This window comes from Ursus americanus, chromosome 27 (assembly GCF_024610735.1).
Source record: "Ursus americanus isolate L20-20 chromosome 27, mUrsAme1.1.p, whole genome shotgun sequence".
In the NCBI taxonomy this organism is placed as follows: Eukaryota; Metazoa; Chordata; class Mammalia; order Carnivora; family Ursidae; genus Ursus; species Ursus americanus.
The window spans coordinates 39597356-39614234 of record NC_142153.1 but is presented as its reverse complement, the minus strand read 5'-3'; the positions used below and the strand labels follow the sequence as shown (position 1 = coordinate 39614234).

General features: G+C 44.8%; 1 protein-coding gene across 3 annotated transcripts in view; it reads left to right on the top strand.

Annotated features, from left to right (window-relative positions):
• Positions 1–16879, top strand: part of CENPU (centromere protein U) — a 38446-nt gene that overhangs the window by 1532 nt on the left and 20035 nt on the right. For 2 of the 3 annotated variants that reach the window (XM_045785812.2, XM_045785814.2), the window contains exons 2-6: positions 1391–1439; positions 3047–3164; positions 6557–6662; positions 13740–13800; positions 14249–14491. In XM_045785812.2, coding sequence (XP_045641768.2) covers positions 1391–1439; positions 3047–3164; positions 6557–6662; positions 13740–13800; positions 14249–14491 — 577 coding nt within the window. Of the gene's footprint in view, positions 1–611; positions 1145–1390; positions 1440–3046; positions 3165–6556; positions 6663–13739; positions 13801–14248; positions 14492–16879 lie in introns of those variants that run through there. The other variant, XM_045785813.2, reaches the window with a different exon arrangement.

Sequence of the window (16879 nt, the reverse complement as noted above, 5' to 3'; positions counted from 1 at the left end):
CCCATCCTGGGCCTACGGAATCAGAAACTCTGGGGATGGGGCCAAGCCATCTGTTTGAAGCCCTCCAAGTGATTCTGATGCCTGAAGTTTGAGAACCCTGCTCTAAGGAATTCAGCTTTTTCGTTTGTGATTCACAGTAATGATATTTTACATCACTGTACGTAAATGTGCACTGCACACATGGAGAACAAAGTTTATGACGATACGATGTCCAATGCAATCTTAAATTTTATAGTCTTTTGTATTTCCTTTTTGAAAATGCAGAAAAAAATTTTTAAAGGACACGGTGGGGCAATGGATGCAGTTCAGATATAGACTGTAGATTATATAATCATCAGTGTTAATTTTCTTAATTTGGGAATTGTACCGTGATGATGCAATATAATGCTCTCTCTCTTAGGAGAGACACTGAATTATTTAGGTCTCTAGTTCATATATACACACAGAAAGCATGTGAGACAAAATGTAAACAATTGGTAAACCTGGGTGAAGAATCTACAGAATGTTCTTACACTTGTAATGTTTCTGTAAGTTTGAAATTATATCAGATAAAACATTACTCAAATGTGGATTCAGACACACTAATTGATCTGTCCACAGACGGGTGTCTGCATGGCATGTTGTAAAGTCAGGGACTGCGTGTGGAATTTACCAGAGCATCCCCAGTCCCTAGTACAATGCCTGGTGTGCAGAGGGTACTCGGTACACACTCACTGGCGATGTTATTTCCCACCTCTTGTTTCCAGTTTGTATTTTAGTCCCTGTTTTTACATCTTGTTTACTTTAAGCTTGAAGATCTGCAGCTTTATCCTTTTATCCTAATGCCCGATGGAGGGACATGAAGTGGTGGAAAGAGGGAAGCACGTTTTAATGCAGGCTTCTCCTTCTTGGCCGTGTGCTGCTTTGGGCAAATGTACATCTGCAACATGGGATTCACTTCTACTTCATAGGACTGTTAGAGCCAAATGAGAAAAATGTACGCGCGAGAGCCAGGCACAGGGTGGGACAGGTGTCAGGTGCTTCGTAAATGCCAGCGGACCTCCCTTTCGCTCAGTTCAGCAGAAACTGTCGGTCGCTGCTGTTGACCTGTCCTCAGGGCCAAGGATAGCAGGATGAAGAGTGTTCGTGTCCCTGAGCGAGAGAGGTGTGCGACTTTCTATACCTGTGCTATGATTTGACCTGTTAAAAAAAAATATATGTGTGAGATACGGGTTCTGTTTTCTGAAAGGATTTGGCCATAACCTGACTTTCACTGTGTACACACTATTCATGCAACTAACAAGGAATATAATTTGGGGAGAAAAAAAAATGCTTAGAAAGGGTTGCAAGTTATGCTGCTTCCCAGTTGTTTTTAATATTTCCTTCTGTGTGTGTTTTTGCTGTTTAATAGTGTGAGATCTTCAAAGAACACTGTAGGAAGAACACATTCCACAAAAGATGTAAGTTATTTTCATATTTTAACGTGATTCTCTCATAATTGATGATATGAAATAACATGTTTTGTGGGAAGCTTCAAAACCCAGTAGATTTCACTGGGTAACTCACTGTTTTATTGTGATGGAAAAGCAGATTGCTTTTCCTCCCACCTTTGCCATATTGGAAGAAATGACCACTGTTAACATTTTGAATCTTCTCTTACTGGGCCTAGGGTTTTTTTGTTTGTTTGTTTGTTTTTTATGATTTCATGCTATTGATTTAGTCCATATTATAGTTTCTCTTTAGGGTCTTAAAATAAATGTATGTTAAAGGCAGGCACATTTCTTCAGCACTCTCCATAGCTCATTTCACACTATTTTCCAATGGCTCGTCACTCGTCGGTGGAAACCCCGCATTAATGACGTCTGAGAGTGGCTGCTTTCCGGGTGCAGGGAGTAGGGGGTTTTGTCTGCTCTCTGCCCTGCCCTCCTGTCTCGTGAGCTCTCTCTCCACCTGCTGCCCTAACCCCACCTTCAGAGGGTGGCCCTTGTCCTGCGGGAAGGCCTGGGACGCCTCCGCAAGGTCGCGCTCCGCTCTGGGCTCCCGCATCTGCCCTCGCTCGCTTGCTCTGTGGATGGATTTCTCTCGGCTCTCTGCCCTCGGTGCTAACATCCAGCGTACCTGGCATGGGTTTCTCCAAGTTCTCCTGCCCTGCTCCCAGCCTGCCTTAGTGGACAGTCCAGAGTGTCCGAGGAGCATTTCTCAGCTTCCCGACCTCTTTCTTTCCTCGGAAGGCCAGTTGGCCTCAGGGAGGATGGAGGGTCTATAAGTGGGAAAGTGGAGTTTTTTTGGTCAATTTATTCCATCTTCTTTATATCTTCCAGAATTTCCTCATACTTTATCTGTTAATGGCACCCTTCCACATTTTCCAGAGTTATGGTGGAAGTTTTTCTCATTTTCTGTATGTTTTTGTCTATTCATGACGATTTGGGGTAGCAAACTTCATGGGGCTCGTTGGTATATTGAACCATAAACCCTTGTCTCTCTCTCCTTTGATTGGGAGTTTTCACTCCTGTGTATCCTTGTGAACTTTCAGGTATGTGGGCATATTTCTGAAGAGAGGGCCCAGAGCTCTCCCGAGATCAGGAGTTGGCAAACTGTGGCCCATGGGCCACATCTTGCCTGCCCCCTCTTTTTGGACATCCCTGTGAGCTAAGAATGATTTTTACATTTTTAAATGGTTGAAATAAAATCAAAAGAAGAATATCTCATGATAGGGGAAAATGATTTGAAATTCAAATTTCCGTATTCATAAATAAAGTTTGATTGCAACACGGCCATGTTGATTCTTTCTGCATTGTCGCTGTCTGCTTTCAGGCTATGGCGGCTGCGTTGAGTAGTTGCGACAGATGCAGAGTGTAATATACTTACTGTCTGGTCCCTTACAGAAAAGTTTGCCAGCCCCTGCCTTAGCTTGTCAAAGGGGTCTGTGTCTCTCCCCGCAACAAGTGTTAAGGATCAGTTGATTAGGCAACACTAATAGCAGAATTATCCTTGCTAAATAAATCAGCTTTGTAATGTTCCTGTTTGTTAGAGCCAATTCAATGACTTTGACTTTGTCTACTTTTAGAAAGCCGGCCCAAAGCAGAAGCCCACTGATGTATTTGATTTTCCCGATAATTCTGTCATCTCCAGCATCAGCAGGCTGGGTGACAATGAGAAAGATGAAGAACCTTACGAGATCTTTGGTTAGTATTTTAAATCTTTATTCTAAAAACTTTAAAAGTCGTTTATCCTAAAAACTTTAGGCTAGTTACTGATAAAAATATGGAAATATCTTCAAATATAAAAACCCTATGTCTGCATATGACTATAGTGTTTGGGGCAGTACTTGATAATTTGAGTTAATTTTCCTCACTTCTAGGTACGTTGGAACTAAGAACTCTGTTAAACATTTATCAGGGTTGGGCTCTTCTAGTAGCATTTGTCAACAAGCCAGTCCTATCAGCACACCCGTTGTAGTACTCCGTAGCAAGGAGGATATGAACTGTATTTCTCCATATCACCAATAGAGTCATTCAGTACGGGGCTTTAATTTAGGGAGGGGAAGAGGGGCAATTTTCCCTGTTCTTCAATACACTGAGGCAGAGAGCCGAGGGAGAGCTTCCCCCGTGTTCCTTGGGGTGTGAGGAAAACAGGGCTGGTACCCAGTTGACCAGGAGTACGTGAGTTGTCCAGCTGGGACTGCTTCTGGCTGTGTCCACTGGCCACTCCACAGGCCAGCGCTGAACACAAAGTGCCAGGTGCCCCCACAGTGAGACCAGCCGTGATCAGACATTGTTGATGGAATACGTTCTGAGGGCATTTTGAAAACCTGTACCCTCTGACATATTTTTAATTTGGTATCTAATATCTTCTAGTCTAATCTTTTATTAATAAAAGAATGTTATACATTTTATAAAATGAAAAGTAAGCATTACCAGAATACATCTTTTGTTATGGCTTGATTAAAGTGTTTTAATTACTTATTTAAAGGAAATTTAAATGTAAAAGATCTAAATCCAAAAGAAACCATATAATTTTTTAATTTTTAATTTTTATTATTTTTTAGAGGAGGGCAGTGGGGGAGGGGCCGAGGGAGAGGGAGAGAGAGAGAATTTTAAGCAGGCTCCATGCCTAGCAGGGAGCTCGATCTCACGACCCTGAGATCATGACCTGAGCCGAAATCACAAGTTGGACACTTAACCGACTAAGTCCCCTGGGGCGCCCCCACATAATTTTTTAAATTGAGATGTTATTCACTTACCAAAAAACTCCCCGTTTTCAAGTGTACAAGTGGTACTTTCATGTAGTCACAGAACTGTACAACCATCACCACTGAGTATTCCAGAACCTTTTAATCACCCCAGCAAGAAACTCTGTACCCATTAGCAGCCACTCCCCACCCCTCCTTCCCCCAGCCCCTGGCAAGCCTCCACCTCCTTCCTGACTAGGGTGGGCCTGCTCACGTAAATGGAGTCATACGCTGTTCATTTGTGACCAACTTCTTTCGTTCAGCATCGTGCTTTCAAGGTCCATTTGTATCGTAGCAAGTGTCAGTACTTGTTCCTAAAAACATTTTAGCTCGCTAATCCACTGTTTGACTATACCTCACTTTGGTCTCCATTCATCAGTCGCCGTACACCTGGGTTGTTTCTCCCGTGGGCCCGGTAGGAGTTATCCTGCTGTGAACACTTGTGTACAAGTCTTCGTACGGACCCGTGTTTTCATTTCTCGTGGGTCCGTACCTGAGGGGGAAACTGCTAAGTCGTATGGTCATTCCTGTTCACTGTTCTGACGAACTGTTCTACCAAGCAGCTGCCCCCCACCCAGCAGTGCACGAGGCCCCACTTTCCCCACATGTTCAGCTCTTGTTATCACCTGACTTTCTGATTCTGGCCATGAGCGTGAAGTGGTATCTCATTGTGTTTGTGTGGTAACCTAGACTGTAAAATTGACCGTTTTTGCCATTTTTAAGAGTATGGTTCTGTGGCATCAGCACATTCACGCTGTTGTGCAGCTGTCCTCACCGTCCACCTCCAGAACCTTCCCATTTCCCCCTCACTGAAAGTCTGTGCCCGCTAGACAACAGCTCCTCATTCTCCACGCCTCCCGGCCCAACTTGTTGTTTCTAGAAATTTGACTACTCTAGATACTTCATAGGAGACGATTCCTACAATATTTTTCCTTTCATGCCTTTTTTCCCCATTTAACACTATGTCTTCAAAGTCCATCCGTGTTGTAGCGTGTGTCTGAATTTCCTTTTGAAAACCTGAGTCCTGTTCCATCCTACGCGTACATCCGTCATCTGTCCACGGACATGGGGGTTGCTTCTATGTTTTGATGGCTGAATAATGCTGCCGCAAACACGGACGTGCAAACGTCTGTTCGAGTCCCCGCTTCCACCTCTTCGGAGTGCAGACGCAGAAGGAGGGTTGCTAGATCCCGTGTTCGCTTTTTTGCGGCCTCGCTCTGCCATTTTCCGCAGAGGCTGCAGCATTCCTGTTACATTTCCACTAGCGATCCACGAGGGCGCCAGTTCCTCCACACCCTCGCTCGGTGTTGACGATCGCCATCCCAGTGGGTGTGAAGTGGTACCTCGTTGTGGTTTTGAACTGTGTTTCCCCAGTGGCTAAGGATGTTGAACATCTTTTATGTGCTTATTGGCCATTTGTGTATCTTTTTTAAGAGCTGTCTATTCAGGTCATTTATCCATTTTTAACCTGGATTGTTTATCTTATTAAAATTGGGTTATCTCTGTCTTTATGTGAGAGTCCAGTTTGGATGACTGGTGACACTTCAGGATTGGTTTATTTCTCTTTCATTCTTTGTCATTTGCAGTTGTCAATAAATCCCTTTGCCTGGTTGAGGGCAACACAGAGCATATTACTGACTTTAAAATCGTGCATTGATGCTGTTCACCACCTCAGCAGCTGTTTATGTGAACACCCGTCTTAAAGCTACACCATCATGCTAAAATGTGAGCATGAAGCAGTGGTCCCTTGGCTCTTACCAGGCACCCTGCAGCAATCCCTGGCCGCCTCCCTCCCGCAAGCTCCCCCTGCCTGCCAGTAGCCTGGCCTGGCATGCTGAGGTCCCATTTGACCTGAGCAGGTAGGAGTGTCCTCCTTCACTCTGAGTCCTCTTCTGTGCCTTTCCCAGCAGTGGTCTGTCACGTAGAGCCTTGGTGCTCCAACGGCTGAGAAGAGAGAATGCCAGCTTCCTATTTAGATTTCTTTTAGCTCATTAAAAAATTCCCACATAGGGGCGCCTGGGTGGCTCAGATGGTTAAGTGTCTGCCTCCAGCTCAGGTCTCTCTCAAAGGAATAAATATAATCTTTAAAAACAAATAATAGAAAATTCCCACATAGTATGTAAATACAGTAATACAAGTCATAACTGATAAGTCTCCACATATTTACTAGTGAAACGGTTTAAATTTCTGAGTGTTGAGGTGTGAGCTCAAAAACATTTGGGAAGGAAGTAGCCTTTGTGGTGGGGAGCCGTTCAGACTGAGATGGCCCTTGTGAAGGAGCAAACGTGAACACTGCTCAAGCTGCCAGACTTTTTAAGTTGTACTTTAAAAAAAACTCTTTTGTAGACCCTCCTTTACACAGCACTGCCATATATGCTGATGAAGAAGAATTCTCCAAACACTGCGCGTCAGCCATGCCCTCGACGCCTCGAGGAAAAGAAGTGGAGCAAAGGTACCGTTATATTTCAGGCAGTTGTTTACTGATGGTCAATGGGATTTCCGAGAAGCTCTCCAAGATAGAAGCTTATAAAACTAAAGCTTTTTAAAGATCTTTGGAGCCAACTTAGGTTTTTCCTCAAGAGAACCGGTACTTCAGGGGCACCTGGGTGGCTCCGTCTTTAAGCATCTGGCCTTCAGCTCAGGTCATGATCCCAGGGTCCTGGGATCGAGCCCTGCATTGGGCTCCCTGCTCTGCTGGGAGCCTGCTTCTTCCTCTCCCACTCCCCCTGCTTGTGTTCCCTCTCTCGCTGGCTCTCTCTGTCAAATAAATAAATAAAATCTTAAAAAAAAAAAAAAGAAAAAGAAAAGAGAACCGGTATTTGAAAACTTGTTCTCAAAAATTAACATTACTTATAATAACTAATTATAGGTACACATTTTCAGTCGTCGAAAACAGTCCTGGGGATGTAATTACGGCAGGGTGACTACAGCTAATACTGTGTTGTATATTTGAAAGTTGCTAAGAGAGTAGATCTTAGCAGTTCTCGTCACAAAAACAAATTTTGTAGCTCTGCGTGGTGACGGATGTTAACTAGGCTTATTGTGGAGACCATTTTGCAGTGTGTACAAGTAGCAAATCGTTACGTCGTACACCTGAAACTAATGTATGTCAATTACACCTCAATTATAAAAAATCCAGTTTAATCTAAAAAGCCCCAAAGTAATTATAATTGACAACGGACTATCCTAGAAAACATGGTTGTGAAGGGTTTAACTTTGAGGTAAAGCAAGGAGGGTGGGAGAAGCTTTTTTTTTTTTTAAGTTTTTATTTTAATTCCAATCACCAGGTGCACTACTTAATCCCATCACCTATTTCACCCCATTCGGTTACCCTCCTCCCCTCTGGTAACCATCAGTTTGTTCTCTGTAGTTAAGAGTCTGTTTCTTGGTTTGTCTCCTGCTCTTTTTTTCCCTTTGCTCCTTGTTTTGTCTCTTAAATTTCACACATGAGTGAAATCATATGGTATTTGTCTTTCTCTGACTTCACTTAGCGTAATACTCTCTAGCTCCATCCACGTCATTGCAAATGGCAAGAGTTCATTCTTTTTGATGGCTGAGTAACATCCTATTGTATGTATACACCACTTCTTTATCCGTTCATCAGTCGATGGACATTTGGGCTGTTCCCACAATTTGGCTATTGTAGATAATGCTGTTATAAACATCGGGGTGCATGTATCCCTTTGGATTAGTGTTTTTGTATTCTTTGGGTAAATACCCAGTGGTGCAGTTTGCTGGACGAGGGGTAATTCTGTATTTAACTTTTTGAGGAACTGCCATACTGTTTTCCAGAGTGGCTGCGTCTGTTTGCATTCCTATCAGGGGTGCATGAGGGTTCCCCTTTCTCCATATCCTCACCAGCACCTGTTGTTTGTTGTATCATTGATTTTAGCCAATCTGGGAGGTGTAAGGTGATACCACGTTGTAGTTCTGATTTGCGTTTCCCTGGTGGTAAGTGGTGATGAGCATCTTTTCATGCGTCTCTTGGCCATCTGGATGTCTTCTTTGGAAAAATGCCTATTCAAGTCTTCTGCCCATTTTTGAATTGGATTGTTTGCTTTTTAGGTGTTGAGTTTTGTAAGTTCTTCTTTTTTTTTTTTTTTAAAGAAATGAAAAATTTTTAAAGATTTTATTTGAGAGAGAGAGCAAGAGCCAGTGAGAGTGCATGTGAGTGGGGAGGGGGGCAGAGGTAGAGGGTGGAGCAGGCTTCCCGTTGAGCAGGGAGCCCGATGTGGGGCTCCATCCCAGGACCCTGGGATCATGACCTGAGCCAAAGGCAGACGCTTAACTGACTGAGCTACCCAGGCGCCCCTCCCAAGTTCCTCATATATTTTGGATACTAACCCTTTATTGGACATGTCATTTGCAAATATCTTCTCCCATTCTATAGGTTGCCTTTTAGTTTTGTTGATTGGTTCCTTCGCTGTGCAGAAGCTTTTTATTTTGATGTGGTCCCAATAGTTTATTTTTGCTTTTTTGTCTCCCTTGCCTCCGGAGATGTACCCAGTAAGAAGTTGCTATGGCCAATGTCAAAGAGGTTACTGCCTGTGTTCTCCTCTAGGATTTTTATGGTTTCAGGTTTCATAGTTAGGTCTTTTATCCATTTTGAGTTTATTATTGTGTAGAGTGTAAGAAGGTGGTCCAGTTTCATTCTTTTGCATGTAGCTGTCCAGTTTTCCCAGCACCATTTGTTGAAGAGACTGTCCTTTTCCCATTGGATGTTCTTTCCTGCTTTGTTGAAAATTAATTGGTCATATAATTAAGGGTTTACTTCTGGGTTTTCTCTTCTGCTCTATTGATCTGTGTGTCTGTTTTGTGCCAATACCATACTGTTCGGGTGACTACAGCTTTGTAATATAGCTTGAAGCCCAGAATTCTGATGTTCCCAGCTTTGCTTTGCTTTTTGAAGCGTGCTTTGACTATTCGAGGTCTTCTCTGATTCCATACAAATTTTAGGATTGTTTGTTCTAGTTCTGTGAAAAATGCTCTTGGTATTTTGATAGGTTGCTTTGGATGCTATAGACATTTTAACAATACCTGTTCTTCCAATCCATGATCATGGGATGTCTTTCCATTTCTTTGTGTCATCTTTGATTTCTTTCATCAGTGTTTTATAGTTTTCAGAGTACAGGTCTTTCACCTCTGGTTAGGTTTATTCCTGGGTATATTACTATTTTTGGTGCAACTGTAAATGGGATTGATTCCTTATTTTCGCTTTCTGCTACATTATTGTTGTGTGAAAATGCAACAGATTTCTGTACCTTGACTTTGTATCCTGTGACTTTACTGAATTTATCAGTTCTACCAGTTTTTTTGTGGAGTCTTTAGGATTTTCTATATATAGTATCATGTCATCTGCAAACAGTGAAAGTTCTGCTTCCTCCTTACCAATTTGGATTTCTTTTGTTTCTTTTTGTTGTGACCGCTGTGGCTGGGACTTCCAGTACTATGTTGAATAAATGTGGTGAGAATAGACACCCTTGTCTTGTTCCTGACCTTAGGGGAAAAGCTCTCAGTTTTTCCCCACTAAGGATGATGTGAGCTGTGGGTTTTTCATATATGGCCTTTATTGTGTTGAGGTATGTTCCCTCTAAACCCAATTTGTTGAGGGTTTATTTTTATCATGAACGGATGTTATACTTCGTCAAATGCTTTTTCTGTATCTCTTGAAATGATCATAGGGTTCTTATCCTTTCTCTTAATGATGTGATGTATGACATTGATTGATTTGCAAATATTGACTTACCCTGGCAACCCAGGCATAAATCCCACTTGATCGTGGTGAATGATTGTGTGTGTGCGTGTGTGCGTGTGTGTGCGTGTGTGCGCGCGCGTTGTTGGATTGGTTTGCTAGTATTTCATTGAGGGTTTTCATCAGCGATATTGGCCTGTGGTTCTCTTTTTTTTGTGGTGTCTTTATCTGGCTTTGGTATTAGGGTGGTGCTGGCCTCATAGAATGAATTTGGAAGTTTTCCTTTTCTGCTTTTTGGAATAGTGTAAGAAGAACATGATTCTATGCATTTGACTATTTTAGTTACCTCATGTACCTAGAACACCGCCTGGTGCACGGTAGGCGTTCAGTGAATACTTGACCTCATTCATGCAGTGTAAGTACCATGTGACGGTGAGGGTGAGTGGCCCACAGCCTCCCGTGCTGGCTCAGATCCTCGTTATGCCACTTACTAAAGTATTTGACCTTGGGCAAGACATTTAACTGCCAAAGTCCTTCATCTGGAAAGTGAAATGATGAATTTATCTTAAGCTCTTAAAACTGGTTGGCACATGGTAAACTTTCGAATGGTAGCTTCTTAGTATTTGCATTTCTCAACATTCATTGAGCACCAACTACATAACAGGCCCTGTGTTAGGCTCTTGATATATGTAATAACTCAGAATGGACAAAATCCTTGTTCTCCTGGAGCTTATGGGGCAGTAGATATTAATGAAGAACGCTTGAGGAACTTTGTGGGGAAGGGTGTGATGCTGTGGGGTGGTGGGTGGGGTGGAGGTGGGGGACGAACATTCCATGCAGGTGAATGGCAGGCAGAGGGGCACTGTGGTGGGAGGGAGAGTGAGTCCGTGGGACTGAAAAGAGCTGGGATGACTCCGTAAATAGGCTGAAGAGGAGGGTGCACTGCAGGATGGTAATTACTTTGTCACGGTTGGTAGGGTTTGCTGGCTGCCTGTGCCAGGGTGTTCTGCTTCCTCCTTCGTGATTGCGTATTCGGTTGTAGCTGGGACGTGGTGGTCGAATGAAGAATGTACCTCCCAGCTTCTCTTGCAGCTGAGGTGTCTTTACAGCAGAGACAAAGAAGCATCTGCAGCTTCTGTAAGTGTCTTCATAGGGAGGGTTATGCTCTTCTTTGCTCCTTCCTTCTTCCTTATGTTGGGAATGGGATGTGACTGCTGGAGCTTGAGCAGCCATGGTGGACTGTGAGGCAGTGTACTGAGAGGGTGGATGGAATCTGGGTCTCTGATCATGGTGGGATTGTCCACATCTCTCCAGATTATCTCTGGAGTTTTATTGAGAGGGAAATAAAGTGTCTTATTTAAACCATTTTGGGGGTGTATTTTCTACCGTTTGTAGCCACACCTAACCCCATCTTCTATACTTGGTCAGGAGTTTTGTCATTAAGCTCAGCAGTTAAAGAATTTTAAGTGAGGGCGGCGTGGCCAGGTCTGCATTTAAAAGCTATCCCTCTGGCTGCTGTGTGGAAAATGGATGTGAGAGGGGTGGGAGTGGGCTGGAGAGGCCAGTTTGGAGGCTGGTTTAGTAGTCTAGGTCCGGGAGGACAAGGGTAATTGGGACAGAAAGGGAAAAAGTGAATGAGTTCACGAAATAGGAAGTTAATCAGTGAGCTTAGTGATGGGTTGGCTCTAGGAGGTTGGGGGAGAGTTGCTGTCCGACTACTGCTGGCTTTCTGCTTTGCATACAAGGGTCAGTGATAGTGCCGTTGACTGAGCGGGGGTTACTAAAGAACTGAGGAACCCTGTCCTCGTGAGGGATCGTGAGTGCGCTGTAGAGATGTCAGGGTAGAGAGTTGTGTACTTGGGTCTGGAGCTCAGAGGAGAGGCCGAAGCTGGAGTTCTAGCTGAAGCTGTTTGCTTCTCGGTGCTATGGCGCTGTGGACCACGCGAGAACTCACGGGGAAGGCTGCAGCCTGAGAGCAGCCAAGGACCCAGGGCCAGCTGTCTTGAAAACCCACCTGCTGTTCAGTGGAGGGGAAGGAGCTTGCAAAGGAGAGAAGAAAAGTAGCTAGAGGCAGAAGAAGGAAACCAGAATAGTGTGTGGTCACAGGAGTAGCAGAGGGAGTGTGTGTGTTCGTGTGTGTGTATGTGTGTGTTCGTGTGTGTGTGTGTTGGGGGTGGGCAGGGGGGTCAAATGCAGTAGAGAAGCAAGTAAGGGAACGACTGAACACGTGCATTGTATTTAACCACATGAATACTCTTGGTCATCTTGGGCTTGAGGGTGTGATAGGTCCAAACAAAAGGCATTATTTGGGTAAGTTAGGGTCTGTATATGGACACGAAGGGGAGTCGGGCAGCAGGACGCACGGAGAGAGCAGCATTTCCCAGGACTCATGGAGACATCAGCATCTAGGCCCCAGATCCTCACCAGCGATGTTTGGGTCTTTGTTCCTTGATCTCCTTCCCCTCTCGCCTCTTTATGTGCACAGGTGATGCTGCTCTCAGCTCTCTCCTCTCCAGCTGCCCCCAGTGTTACTCTCATGGTTTTAGTTACCCAGATGCCACTGCGCCCCGAGTCTGTCTTGCCCAGCCTTTCTCCAGGGCCCGCCATGTCCTGCAGATTGGCCCTATGTCCCTAGATGCCCACAGGCACCTCGGATTCAGCAAAGGCAAAACCAAGCTCAGTCCTTCTCTCTCTCACCCAGTGTCAGCAAGCTCCTCTGAGATTCTCTAGATTAATGGTCCTGCTGTCACCTGGGAGTCACTCTGTTCTCTGACCAGTCCTTTGCCTGGCCTGTGACAATCTGGAGTCTCCAGATCCTCTCCATACCCCTGCCGTGGCCTAGGCACTTGCTCCCTCGCCAGCGTTCCTGCAGCAGAGCCCTGCCTGCTGTCCCTGGTCTCCACAATTGCTCTCTCCCCTCTGGCCCGCCCACCCCACAGCTTCCAGTGCCATCTTTCTGAACTGCCAGTCTTCTCTCCCTGGTATGCCTGCCACCTTCGGGGGGCTCCCGTGCTCTGTATGCATGGCATGGAAGGCCTCAGTGCCAGTCCTGGTGAGTACCCTGAGGCAGAATTAGAATGGAAGAGGTTTATTAGTAGACATTTTATGAAAGGTAAAGGTAGAAGAGTCTGGACAGAGCAGAGATGGCCTCAGACGGTGGTGCAGCCATCGCGGTCCTGGCCAACCCATGGGGAGCTCCGTGGGAGAACGCGCTTGCTCGTGGGGCCCTGTAGTGGTGGGCACAAATGGCCAGGCCTTGCACTGTCTTTGGCCTTCCTACTAGACGGTGAAGTTAAAAGAACGCTCCTCATTTTTAAAGTAATTGTATTCACTGCAGTTTGCATTTTGAAGTTGGCATTAATGAATGTTGAATTGAGTGAAAAAACGAACTCTCATCTCTCATCAGAAATTTAGATGGGTTTTTTTTTCCTTTTCAAAGGGAAAAAGAAGGTCTTCCGTTTTATATCCCCTAATGATGGGCCCAGTGTCTGTGGATTAGCTTTTAGTTCATCAAATGATGGCCCATATCTGTAGCTGGGAGTGGTAACGCGGGGAAAGTGCAGTTCTGGGGCATGACCACAAGGCGGTGCAGTAATGCGGCGCTTACTTGCCGGCCCAAAATAAACTGATGCGGCCTGGGCGTGGGAAGATGTGGGAGATGACTGGTAAATCTGGGAGGGTGGTGGGAGGGTGGTGGGAAGGTGGCAGGCCCGTCCAGGGCCAGTGGGAAATCTCCTCATTGCAGTGAGCTTGTTTTAATATTGGACCAGCAGCTTATACAGGACATGTTAAAAAAAAAAAAAGTGCAAGATATTGACAGTTTGTTCTTTGGTGCAGGTCTGACACTTACGAAATTGAAGCAGGTGAAAACGTGTCTATAGAGATGAGTGCAAAAAAGGTATGTAGGAGTGTTCTCTCTTCTGTCTCGCAACAGGTTTCCTTTTCTATTTCGATTGGATGCAAATAGAGAAAATGTGCTGTAACCACATTTTACATAGAGAAAGAATGTTACATTTCAGAAGATACTTTTATTGTAAAAAGGGAAATATATTTTCATATCTTAGGTGCTTTTATTTCTAGAGGTCTCAAATCTCTATGTCCCTAGTCGGTTTTCAGAGCATTCATGTCGTCTGTTAGGTCGCGGTCTGCAAAGGCAGAGGGCACTGTGGGGAGCATTTATTTGGAGCTCTTGAGTCTGGGTTCCCCACGTACCCGCTCATCCCGCTGCCATTTTCCTGTTATGCTCAAGCCGGAAGGTGGGAAGCGAGAAGGGCGCCCCACTCTTACAGTAAGGACGCTAGAGCACTTGTATTCGCTAAACCAGTAATGCTGCTTTCGTGCCGTAGCCGGGAAGAAAAGTCAGGCCCATTAGTGATGACTCTGAAAGCACCGAAGAAGGTGATATAAGGAGAAAAGTTCAACCAGCAGAGAAAATAAGGACACGACCACACGAACCTGTTCCAGAGACACCATGTACATCTTTGGAACTTCCAGAGAAACCAGCCAAGTCAGCCACTCCTAAAAAAACCGGACCCCGTGGTGCCAAGTCGGTTGTTGCCAAAGAGATGGTGACAGAGCCACGTCAGTCGGTAAGACAGTGTCTGCCATCCCCCCGGAGGGAAAAAAAGAGTTGACAGGAAAATGGTTAGAGTAAAGCATTTCCTCTTTCCTTTGTTTCTTTAAAAAGATAAGTTATATATTCTTGTTACAAAGATGTCTGAGAACATTCAGAAGGTATGGAAAGGAAGATAAAATCACCTACAATTCCATGTCCCGAAAAGAGCCACGCTGCTCCTGGTCTAGGCTCCTCCGCGCCTTCCCTCACCTTCCTCACCCCCAGCGGGGCCGGCCCGGCGCTCACGTCGCGGGCACCGTCTTACGCGCGCAGCCGTTTCAGGCCCGAGCGCGCCGCAGCGCAGCTAATCTCTTACCAACGGGTGTTTGCAACTCCAGAAAAGTTTAAGGGCCTTCGTGAATTTCTTTCTAGCTAACTGTTGGTATACACCCTCGATCATTTCCTTAGGAAAACAGTGGCTAAGATTTCTGGGTCATAAGCACTGTTTTAAATTCTTGACATTTATTATCTTTTGGTCAAGCTCTTAATATGTCATTTTACTCATTTGGTTTAATGCTTTGAATAATTCATTCTTACGTTCAAAAAAAATCTTAAGTTTAATGTGTTCCCGCTCCGCCATGTTGTGCTTTCCATCTTCCTCACCCAGGGGGTGTACACCCAGGTGACGTTCTCAGTAGGTTCTTATGTGTTCTTCCAGAGTGTCCTTCCCTTCTGCCTCCATAAACAAATGTGGATCTATTTTCTTCTTTTACTTTCCCCTTTCTACACACATAGAAGCATATTATACGTGTCGTTTTGCCTCTTCTTGTCTGTGTTGGTGAACATCCCACGTGAACTGGAATTTGCAGTTGTTCGATGTATTCTGGGAATGTGCTCTCAGGTCAAGGTGACTGACCTGCATTCAGATATTATTTCTCCTTACGGCCCTTTAATGGTGGGCGAATAGTCTACTTGATTACAAAGCGGGGTGTTAGGGTGGGTTTTTTGTTTTTTGTTTTTTAAGACTTTATTTATTAGAGAAAGAGAATGAGCAGGGGGAGGGATGGAGGGAGAGGGAGAAGCAGGCTCCGCTCTGAGCAGGACCCTGGGATCGTGACCTGAGCCGCCCAGTGGTTTTTAATATCCCAATTTTGTAGATTCTCCTTAGTTCTCCAGAGTTTTGCATCATGAATTTTGTAGCTTTGTTCTTTGTTTTCTTAATTTTAGACTTAAACAAAAGTTACAAAAATAGTTGAGGAAGTTCCCACATGTTTTTTACCCAGCTTCATCTAATTCTTACTTTTTACATTACCAAAGATTAAGACCAGGACATTAGGGGCGCCAGGGTGGCCCAGTCGGTTAAGCATCTTCTATTTGCTGTTTCTTCCAGTTTGGGGGGCCCTGGCATTCCTCAGCCTGTGGGCACATCGCTTCTGTATCCACCTTGCATCTTCACACCATCTTTTCCTTTGTGTGTGTCTCATCTTCCTCCGCCTCTCTCATAAAGGGTACTTGTGATGACGCTCGTGGGCTTGGACAGATCTTAGGGGGCACCATTCACTGCATACGGGCTTCCCTAAATGACCTTCCTTCCTCCCTTCTTTCCTTCTTTCCTTCCTCCCTCCCTCCCTCTGTCTTTCCTTCCCTCTCTCTTCTCTCTCTCTCTCTCTCTCTCTCTCTCTTTCTTTATAGAGGCAGGTGCAGAGGGAGAGAGAGAGAATCCCAAGCACACTCCATGCCCAGCATGGAGCCTGACACGGGGCTCCATCTCACAACCCCGAGGTCATGACCTCAGCCCAAATCAAGAGTTGAACACTTAACTGACAGAGCCACTCAGGCGCCCCCCCCTTCTCTGCAGATTGTAAATGGCAGATTGGTCAGTGAAACTGAAAACAAAGCAATAAAAGTTTTCCAATTTGCAAATCAGAAAGAAAAAGTTGGGGAAAAAAAAAAAAAGAACAGAAGGTCACAGGAACCTGTGTGATAATACTGAAGGATCTAGAATATATAGTAAGGGTTCTGAGGGGTGCCTGGGTGGCTCAGTTGGTTAAGTGTCTGCATTTGGCTGTGGTCATGATCCCAGGACTCTGGGATTGAGCCCTGCATTGGGCTCCCTGCTCAGTGGGGAGCCTGCCTCTCCCTCTCCCTCTGCCTGCCACTCCCCGGCTTGTGCTCTCTCTCTGTCAAATAAATAAATAAAATCTTAAAAAAAAAAAAAAGAGTTCTGAAAGAAGAGTCAGAATGGGGTAGAAAAATTAAATTTAAGAAAAAAATGACTGAAATTTTCCACCTTACAGATCCAAGAAGCTCAGTAAACCCTAAAGCAAGATAAAACCATACTTAAGCATATCATAGTTAAAATGCCAAAAAACAAAGATAAGCAGAGAATGTTGACAACAGCTGGAGAAAAGGGACAGAGTAA